The sequence below is a fragment of the Halichondria panicea genome, chromosome 8 (assembly GCF_963675165.1).
Source record: "Halichondria panicea chromosome 8, odHalPani1.1, whole genome shotgun sequence".
Lineage (NCBI taxonomy): Eukaryota > Metazoa > Porifera > Demospongiae > Suberitida > Halichondriidae > Halichondria > Halichondria panicea.
This window is the reverse complement of record NC_087384.1, coordinates 1,805,862-1,815,881: the sequence shown is the minus strand read 5'-3', so window position 1 is coordinate 1,815,881 and position 10,020 is coordinate 1,805,862. Positions and strand designations below refer to the sequence as shown.

Here is a 10,020-nt window from a genome sequence, read left to right as displayed (position 1 = left end):
TTTGTATTCTGCTTCTGTGAATTCACCAATAATCCTGCGTATATATATAATTATACATGCAGGTCAAAGAATACATAGCCCGGGCTAAAGCATGGAGGATCGCGAATCGCCTATTGCCTAAAAGTAGCATAGGACGAAGAAGCCCTAGTTCCTTTCTAATCTCCTTGTTGGTGCTTCGAGCCTATGAAAACCAGCAAAAACTTATGGCTATCGTGGACACAATGAAGCTAAGAGGTAAAATTAAAATAACCAATTAAATATCAATAACATATGCAGTACCACTGAAGAGCTGAAAAAAATTGTTCGGAATCACAGCAGAATGGAGTAAGTTTAATTAATCTCAAATAATTTGTATACACATGCAGCATCTATTGGGAAGACTACTACAAAGCTAGAGACTAGTAACCCACCCTCTTTCCCTCGTCCACTCCACGCCTGGTCGACCCGGCCAATCCAGCCAACAATGTCTACCTGTCTAGCATTGGTACGTACCCACCCAACAAAGAGTCAAGTGAAAACGAGCGTGGCTGGAGTGAATTCGTGATTGAAGTGAAATACTTTGATCTCGAGAAGAGTGTGGATAATATCACACCTTAAGACTGAGAAAGCTGAATAACTTAGTACTTACACAGACAAGACTATATAAATGTATAGTAATATGTTGTTTCGCTGATGCTTTAACGGAAAGGCGATAATAACAGGAAGGTTTCCATATGCTGACTCAACGAATATTGACACTATTTGTTGCTGACTCAGCACTCTATATGCAATTTTAAATTCAGCTAGCTAGTAGTCCTAGTGAGGCAGAGCTCATGTCAATGATTCTTCCAGAGACTAGACTCATGCATATACACTACTGTGGACTAGACTCATCTACTTGTAAGAAGGTAAAAGGTATATAAAAAGGAGGAACCTCAGTCTGATTATTACAATACCTGCTTCTATACAACTACAGGTATAGTACTGTACTGTATGTAGGTGCATGGCTGTTGATTATGTCAAGAATTGCCAGCATGAATTCGTGAGCATCTTCTTGGTTTATACCTGTTTGGAGCGTGGTATGACTATCCTATAGCCGAATGTCTTTTTCTATCGCTATATATAGGGCTGGACAGAAGGGCTATGGCTGCCAGTGATGCATCTCAATAAAAAAGTAAGCAGCTTTTTTTTATTCTAATAACAATTATCACTTTTCAGCTGAGAGTTTCCAGAGGAAGAAACGTGGGATACATGCATGCAGCCTCACTATACATGATAACTTTTCACTTCACTTCCCTGAACATAATTTCTGTTACAAGTTTACATCAAATGTGCATTAATATAGTCTCTGTACCATGACTGTGGTAATCAATGAAACTTGGAAGCAAAGCATGTGTTTCAAATGTTTATGCATGCCTCCTCCAACATGCAAGATGATCAACACTGAAACCATAATTATGAACCACTAACTCAGCCATGATGTATTTAATAGGATTGGCTTACATACAATAAATTTATAAGGCTCTTGATAGCACCAGGGGCACTCCAGAGGGCCTGTGCTCCTGATAGCCCTTTACCGGTCAAATTGTTGTAAATTTTACAACAACAATCTGGGAGGGAGTGTGCTATCAACTTGTGAATGTTGCATGATATTGGATTCTGTGGCAGATTGGATAGTATCATGAATGCGATTATCCTTTGAAGTTCTGCTGAGCTGTTCAATTAGAACACTTAAAAAAAAAAAAGGTTTAAAACAAGCTATACAGCATGTAGGACTGAGTAGTATCCATTGGTAGACCCTCTGGACTATCTTGGTAGCCATAGAATATTTTCGAAGAGGAAGCAGCAAGCCATTTGTGTACACAGGCACTTCACAAGTGGACACAAGCTCTACAATAGTCTACATGCTTGCTAAGCAGCTTAGTTGACCAGAGTGCAGCTTTTATAAAGGCCACACATACTTCCATCGAGGCAGCAGCAAGGCATAAAATCGATGGTTAGTTTGTGCACAGCCATTGACCCACGGCCACTTCATTGGGGGCGGAGATAACATCAAGCTAATTTGGTGGGTTGGGCTCAGATGCAAACTAAAGTGATGGAACTGTTCCAGATTTTCCAGATTGTGTGCGGCTGAACGGGAAAGGGTTATAGCACAAGAAAGTATATAGAGGGCGATCATAATTCGAAAGTGCCAAGTCAGCATATGGAAACCTTCCTGTTAAGCAACAAAGTTAGAACTACACTGATAAAAGTAAGTCAACAAACTTTCCAACTGGAATCTGTTATCAGTGGCTTACTAAATTAATTGACATCACACAGGCATCTAAGAAGAAAGAAATAGACATTGACATATCAGATGTTGTTGTTGGAGGATCAGTGGCTCATGGTACAGCATTACCTGGGCATTTTGACATAGACCTTACTGTCTTCTCACTAAGTAAGTAGTATAAAGTCTTAAGAGAGTTTATATTCCCACCAAGTAATTAGTCTTATATAGACAGTTATAGGAAACATCTTACGTACAAATATTATACCTTCAAATAATTATTCCCCGAGGCGCGCGTAGGCGGCCACGAGTATAGTAGTCGTTTGGTTTGTTTGTCTGTTTGTAATTTCTGAGTCTGCTTATCTGGATGCCATAGCGCTGCATGGATAGCCCTCACACAACAAGTTATTGTGGCAGATTTCGATGGTAATGCTTATAAAAGTGAGCAAAAGCTAAGCATTACACGTTGGCTAGCTCTACACGCGATCTTTATTCGAGCTAGAACTACATATTTGCAGCTGAAGTGATCCTTTACCATGCAGTCTCTATTAAAATAGTTTGTGGCTTCTTTATTACTGAACCATGCATTCCTATAGTTTTTATAGATCTATTTATTCATGTCAACAGCCGAGGGTTAGCACTTCAGTGCTCTGATTGTATGTAATAGCTTGGTAAATTAACTTTAGCGCTATCAACAGGTGGCAGATTACATAACTCAATATAACGAGCAGTGTATGCTCAGAGCAATAATGCATACAGAATACGTTCACAGTTCAGAGTTCTAGTCCTTATACACTGTATAATTATGATAGGTCTACATCCAATAAAGCAGACAGTAACAGAACAGACGTATAAAGATGGTATGGAACAGATCATTCGCTGTCTCCAAAGGCACTTGACAAAATTAATCACTACAAAATAAAGGACCCTGAGGAACTGTGTGGAAACCATGGTCGACGTTTCCAATGTTGGCACTTCCAAGTGGATTTATCACTGAGCCCAAAATGGGAAAATCTAGAGGATATGTACAAATATATGAAGATGAACCCAAGCACAAGAAAGTTGTAAGTTATAATTGCATGCATTCTATCGACGTATATATGCATGCAAAGTAAATAAATTTACACCAACAAGTGAGAGAACATATTTACTCTAGGCTATAAAGGCACTCTACTGTATAATCATAGATAAAAGAGAGAAATGGATAGGAAACATTTAGCGCCTCGAAAACTATCCGTGTTTTGCCCTGGGTTTAATCGAGGCCGCCAACTGTACATTTAAAAAAAATGGCCAAAAAAGAGACAACTGATTGTCTTACTGTCAGTGTGAGAATCCTGCTAAACTTTTACTACTTGAGGCTATATATGACACACAGTACACTACTTATTTATATAGCTGTATTATAGGTGTTATTGGTACAGAACCTTCCTAAGTAGTGAAAGCAATGTTTCTGTACCTCTAGCTACTTCTTAGCAATCCCAAAAAAGTTCTTGTAATATTTCCAAATGATACCTAGTATATATAAAGGGACATTGAATTGAAGTTATAGGGAGACTTGGAAAGGTCTGAATTTTCCAAAACAGCCGTAGAAGTAGTTTTCCTGGGGATAGGGAGCGAAACACAGCTGTATCTTAGCTCAGTGTATGTATTTTATATGCAGCTTATGGGAACACGTCATCCGTTTCCAATCCATTTCTCTCTTTTATCTATGGTATAATATGATGTTTACTATCTCAGGTAGGTTCAGGACTGGGACCTCCCGATTGAATAGTCTGCACAAACCTTTGAACTACCTACTACACTAAAAATTTCGAGCTGAAAGGAAGGTTTATACCTCCGGAATTAGAACTAAAAAAGATAAGTAATTTTTTACACACAAAACATATTAAAAATCGTGGGCGTGGCTGCGTTTTAGCTGATTCAGCAATAATTGCTGGTCCCATCCTTAACCTACTGAGATCTGACGACTATATAATCAGCGTGCAATTACCTGTTGAGTAATTATACACGCTGTCAATGACAACGTAATGTTTTGAATAACGGCCACGGCTGAATATTAAGAAAACTGCAGAGAACTTCATCATAAACGATTAGAAATCAATAGTATGGTACTCGTGCAATAAGTACTCAACAAGCACTGCATGGCAAGGTTAATAGCACTCGGCTACGACTCTAGAAGCCTTGACATTGCTTATTAATCCTATATTACACTATTAACCATACTATACTTATTGACAGCCTAACATAATCCAAAAACTATAAGCAATGCACATGCACACACAAATCCAGAGTGAACTATAACAGTATGATAGATACCATGCACAATACAGTAGAACCTCGCTAATCCGGACCTTTTTAGTCTGAAACCTCTCAAATCTGGCAAACTGAAAGAGGAGGGGCTGTCAGTAAAATAGACTACTGCGCATGCACAATCTAACTTGCTTTGCTGAATCAGAACTGCTCAAAACATTGGTCACTGCAAAGAAAACGAAGAGCCGGAGAGCTCACAAGACTCACTGAATTGGAGAGAAAGTTGAGATAAAAGACTATATAGCTAGCAGCTTCCCTTCTGGCCACAGTACATATGCATTATTTTGTTACTGATATTCATAATCAATTACCGTTAATCCAGAAATTTCATGTATTCGGATATAGGCTCTGGTCCGGCTCTATTCTGATTAGTGAGGTTCTACTGCATGTACTGATTATGCAGTTACCAAAAAACTCAATAAAAAGACATGGCCATATTATACATAATTAATTGACAACTGATGAAGTTAACTATCTATATGGGCTGCCATAGCGGTGAAGCTGTGATAGATTGAAGTTTCCACAGGGTGTCATATAGGATTTTGAAGTGTAGAGGGGGAAATAAGAAAAGTAACCAGAACATTTTGCTAAAAAAAGGCCAACTGTTATTTTAATACCCTATATGTAAAATTGCCAGCTATGGACACTCAGTCATACAACTAGTACCTGAATGCAAAAAAGGGGGGGTACCCCCCTTTCCCCCTGTACGACACCCTGTTCCAACATAATATAATTATACCCCGGAATCATAGATCTATCGAGCCAAAATTCGTATGAAAACTGAGCATGGTGAAAGATCTTACTTAGCTACATAATAGCTACATAAAACTGGATGTGTGAAAATTATAATTATTATAGAGCAAGACGTTATTTAAATGTTATTACTTTATGCAATAAACACATTAGGTAAAGGTCATTAACCAGACATCCATAACTAAGATCAACAGCTACAGCTAGCTAAAGCAATACACATGCATGCACTACACAAGGCCATGTGACAATGTCACTGACTCTGGCAGTACCTATATGAGAAACAGCACCTATGAGCAAAGCTAGTAGAGTGAGGGCTCCAATCAAAGATGTAACAGCATTTGTGAAAAGACAGAGTGCACTGTTTTTCTGCTCTAGCAGTCTACTCTGGACATAAGCAAATCTGAAGTATACCTTGGAGGGTCCCTGGGGCAAGAGACAAGTCTGCCTGCACATTTTGTTGATCTATGCATCTATATTCACCAAGTACGAGCTACACTGAGAACAAATGCAGCATTTATGCTATAATCACGTTGTGCATTAGCGTATATATCCATGCTAACCCTACAAAGGCTCACACACAGACTGAGAATATTGTTAATCTATAATTGTACATGTACTATATACTTTGTTATTACCCAAGCCCATACTGCGGCCACAGCGAGTATAGTAGTTCGTTGGTTTATCTGTTTGTAATTTCTGAGCCTGCTCACCTGGATACCATAGCGGTGGGTTTACAGCGTGCATGAATAGCCTTCACATAATTATAACAAGTTATTGGTTTTAAAGGTGGTTCGTTGTCGAATAAAAGTGAGCAAAATCTAACTTGCTCATTAGTTGGCTAGCTATAGCTACACTATACATTCGAGGTACGTATTTTCAGCTGAAGCTAGGGATCCTTAGAAATAATGGAAGTCTGGGGTCCCTAAGTAGAAAGCTAGAATTGTGGTTTGTTGCTTTTTTAGCCTCAAAACATTATAACTATAGCCCCATAATTATATCTAAAACTCCAGGCTTTTTTCCTAACTTTGCTGCATGTGATCCTAGTCCACAATGAATGTCTCGTACGGCGTATGATACACTACTAAAACTCTATTCTCAAAAGTTTCAGCATGCCTCTAGCTCCTGTAATATTTGCTGCTTAACCAGCATTTATTGTACAACACTATTTTGGTTGGTATAGATCTTTATTATTTATGTCATCAGCCGAGGGTTAGCACTGCAGTGCTCTATATCTTATGCATTTTGGCATCTTTCTATACAGGTCTGCATCCGAGCAGGAAGGAGGTATCTGAGGAGCGCACGCATGCAGTACAAATTTATATTACTAGGCAGAACAATCAAGTGCCTATAAGGCACTCTATTACAGACATACAGAACATTGAGAGGTTGTACCACGGCTGGCGTTTCGAAACCTCTAACCTGAACATTGATTTACGACTCAGTCTTTAATGAAAGAAACAAAATTTAGAGGATTTGTACAGCTATCTCAAAGGAATGCAATCAAAGAGCAGGAAAATGTGCACGTCTCCTATTTCTATTGTTGTATATGATATTATACTTCCTCTACTATACACACATGAAGTCAGGTTTTGCTGCGGACTATTCAGGTATAAGACCACAACAAGTACGAAATTATTACTTCGTATATATACAGCATGTCATATGATATTTATTTACAGGTGAAAACGCTCATAAAAAGATTTAAGGCATGGAGAAACAGAACATGGGACAAGCAGAAAAATGGTTACCCTAAATTCTACCTTTTGTATAATATGCTCGCACTGATATATCCTACAAACATGCACCTGTTGAGTTAGCACAGGCAGAATCACTAGAAGAACTGGCAAAATGGTGGGTGGGCTATTAATTTAGAAAACTTTCCATGCACGTTTTTCTCTTAAGGGATATCAAGAAGCTGGTGAAGAATATTGCTAAAAATCAAGACTTATATAGAGTGAGTTGCTTTACCAATGCATTTACTTATGTATAATATTATACAGTGCAATATATATGCACCGGTTGAGTTAGCCCGCACAGAATCAGGGAAATTAGGAACTGGAAAAATGGTGGATGGTCTGCTATTGATACTATGGACATGCAGAATTCTTTTCACTTAATTGCTTATAGAATTATGACCAAGGATATCAAGAAGCTGATGAAGAGTATTGCTATAAACGTACAACAATGTGTATGTACCATAATAAACACATAACGTATACTAGCTATAGACAACAAAGATTACAATTGCATTAGCTAAGTAGCTAATATGCACTTCTTAATTCCTTCATTATACAGGCAAGGAGCACCAAAAACTCAGTGATACGTTTAGAGATCGAAATCCTCACATAATTGTATATACATCTACATCCAAATAATTGTGTATACAGACACACACAATATAGCTACAACGCTCTATCAATACAGCATTCACGTCCCTGGGGAAAACCATGGATATAAGTACAGCCGGTACGTACACGAGAAGCCATGATCATTGACCTGTCTATAACCCGTACAAGAACCTCTACAAACATGCATGGCGTCTGTCAGATTGAGCCACAAAAGAGAGACTCGTTTCCCAAGAGATGGCAGCTGTTTCTCAGAAAGATCCATCTTATAATTATACATCTAACTGTTGACTTCTAATCATTTTTCTCTTGGACCCTGTGTACATTTATAACATTTACAAGAACAAGATTAAGGGTGACCTGCTGACTCAATAAAACAAAAGTTCCAAGAATGAATGATTATTCTATCTTTTTTGTTTACTGCAGACAACGTTATTCATATTTCTCAGGTAACGTGCACAATGCATGCATGATTTTCATTAGAGCAACGTACACACCCATAATCAGTACTATAAGAGTAATGGTCCTGACTATCTATGCACAAAGCATCCTATATAATAGTTCTAACACAACACCAAACGAAATGGCACTAGAACTGGCAGCAAAAGTGGAGCATGTACTAAGATCGGTAAGATCAACTACCGTATAATAATTATTATATGCAAGTGTTTTTGGCGATTTGGCAAATCAGGTGAGGTTTGCCAAATTTGTCAAAAAAAAAAAAATGTTGTCAAATATAGCGTACCCTATAAGCAATTTCCAAATGTGTAGCAAGCCGTGCAGAGCAGAATCGGAATAACTATTTCTGAGGTTGTTCTCGGAGGATCAGTGGCTTATGGAACCGCAGTCCAGGGGAACTATGATGTGGATTTGGTTGCATTCTCACCAAGTCAGTGACTGATATTACAACAGCACAACAAACTAGAACACATGCACGTACATATCACATAATAACTATAATTATTCTATGTACATGCATAGCATCACATTTTTAAATCAGACATACATCCATATATTTAACACAAAGTTGTGTTCAATTAGTCTTCTTAAATCAGGTCTTCACCCAAAACAAGGGAAAGTGTCTGAAGATGGGTACAGCACAATACTAGCCAAACTCAAGATATACCTTCTAGAGCACCTAACTGGGAGATATGTACCCCAAGAAATGGAGAAGCAATTTCATGGCTGGCGCTTTACTGCTAACTACTTGCAAGTTGATTTGCAGATCAGCCCTCAATGGGAGGACCCTAACCTGGAAGACATGTATTCCTACATGAGAGACATGCATCCGGACAGGAGAATCTTGTATATAGCTATAATTATACCTAAAGCTATTATATATGAATGCATTATATACGTACAGGTTTTCTTGTGGAACAGCCAAGTACAAAAACTCCTTAATGGAGGGCCAGCCGAGAAGGGTAACTATATTAAAGTATATACTAGGTGCATGTATATATTGTCTATAGCAACAATTAATAATTAATCTACCTGCAGGCAAAGATACTTATCAAAAGAATCAAAGTGTGGAGAGACTCCGTTTGGGATGGAAAAGTCAATGGATGCCCAAAGTCTTTCTTTCTTAGCATTCTTGTGCTCATCTCCTATCATCGAGCTCCACAGCATCTACTCAGTGATGCAACTCCATTGAAAACCCTTGCAAAATGGTAATTAAACTCTAAGCTCCGTATAATATATACTAAAACTCTTACTAAACTATTGAATAATACATTGTACAGGGTGGCAAGAGATATACAGGAACTTGTGCAACATATTCGAATGGACCCAAACCTGGAGTAAGTCGAAATCAGAGTCCTATACAGCTATATAGTATTACCATGACAATCCCTATAGCCTCCATGTTCCCGGGGAGAACCAAGTGATTATGAGAAAGTATAGTCACTGCCTTCCTGACAAGCCACGCATCATTGACCCGGCCAACCCCTTCAAGAACTTCTACAAACAGGGTCTCTGTCAGATTGAGCCTCAAAAGAGCGACTCGTGTGAGAAACGATGGGACATATTTGCAAGACAGATCGCAAGCCTCAACCTGGTGATGAATGTCGTGTAGCCTAGTGGCATACTTATATGAACAACATACTATAAGCGTGTATCATTTACAGTACATTTTAAAAGGGATACACTTTAATGAAAAAGAGAAGATACTATAATACTTTTATTCTACTGTGTTATTAGTAAATTAATAGTGTTGTGGTATTGTGTAAACATTATGACAATTATTAGTACATAATTAATAATTGAACACTCGCCACCCCCAAGTGCTTTGATATTACCTATGGATACCGAAGATTATCACGAGTCTGTGCCAGTAACTGCACGAGTGCCTGCAAGGCACGAGTGACAGTT

General features: G+C 38.4%; 2 protein-coding genes and 2 long non-coding RNA genes across 12 annotated transcripts in view; 3 read left to right on the top strand and 1 right to left on the bottom strand.

Annotated features, from left to right (window-relative positions):
* The window catches only part of LOC135339652 (serine/threonine-protein phosphatase 6 regulatory ankyrin repeat subunit B-like), a gene marked incomplete in the record, with an annotated part of 1,209,744 nt that overhangs the window by 499,387 nt on the left and 700,337 nt on the right, over positions 1-10,020 (top strand).
* Positions 1-10,020, bottom strand: part of LOC135339865 (uncharacterized) — a 45,186-nt gene that overhangs the window by 12,624 nt on the left and 22,542 nt on the right. The gene's annotated exons all lie outside the window — the stretch shown is intronic.
* On the top strand, positions 549-1,707 carry LOC135339877 (uncharacterized). 2 transcript variants are annotated; one of them, XR_010396116.1, is made up of 3 exons: positions 549-887; positions 956-1,153; positions 1,198-1,707. It is a non-coding gene; the product is annotated as an uncharacterized LOC135339877 (long non-coding RNA). The 2 variants fall into 2 exon arrangements; XR_010396117.1 differs by having other exon boundaries at positions 549-1,021; positions 1,106-1,153.
* LOC135339739 (uncharacterized) lies at positions 2,151-9,940 on the top strand. Of its 8 annotated transcripts, none has more exons than XM_064536003.1 (14): positions 2,151-2,230; positions 2,299-2,416; positions 3,058-3,309; positions 3,983-6,825; positions 6,891-6,932; positions 6,988-7,159; positions 7,211-8,102; positions 8,215-8,281; positions 8,425-8,542; positions 8,709-8,958; positions 9,017-9,074; positions 9,151-9,320; positions 9,393-9,449; positions 9,508-9,940. In XM_064536003.1, the coding sequence occupies exons 8-14, from the start codon at positions 8,237-8,239 to the stop codon at positions 9,722-9,724; spliced, it is 915 nt and encodes a 304-aa protein (XP_064392073.1). In that variant the 5' UTR covers positions 2,151-2,230; positions 2,299-2,416; positions 3,058-3,309; positions 3,983-6,825; positions 6,891-6,932; positions 6,988-7,159; positions 7,211-8,102; positions 8,215-8,236; the 3' UTR covers positions 9,725-9,940. The 8 variants fall into 8 exon arrangements, with proteins under 8 accessions (XP_064392073.1, XP_064392072.1, XP_064392071.1 ...); XM_064536002.1 differs by having other exon boundaries at positions 3,983-6,932; positions 7,211-7,262; positions 7,733-8,102; XM_064536001.1 differs by having other exon boundaries at positions 3,983-6,932; positions 7,211-7,262; positions 7,604-8,102.

Excerpts from the sequence above, each read along its gene's own strand:
- LOC135339739 (XM_064535995.1), top strand. The coding sequence starts at position 8,123 with ATGATTTTCATTAGAGCAACGTACACACCCATAATCAGTACTATAAGA. Across the intron at positions 8,959-9,016 it reads CATCCGGACAGGAGAATCTT|GTTTTCTTGTGGAACAGCCA; the intron begins GTATATAGCTAT and ends ATATACGTACAG. Across the intron at positions 9,450-9,507 it reads CGAATGGACCCAAACCTGGA|CCTCCATGTTCCCGGGGAGA; the intron begins GTAAGTCGAAAT and ends CAATCCCTATAG.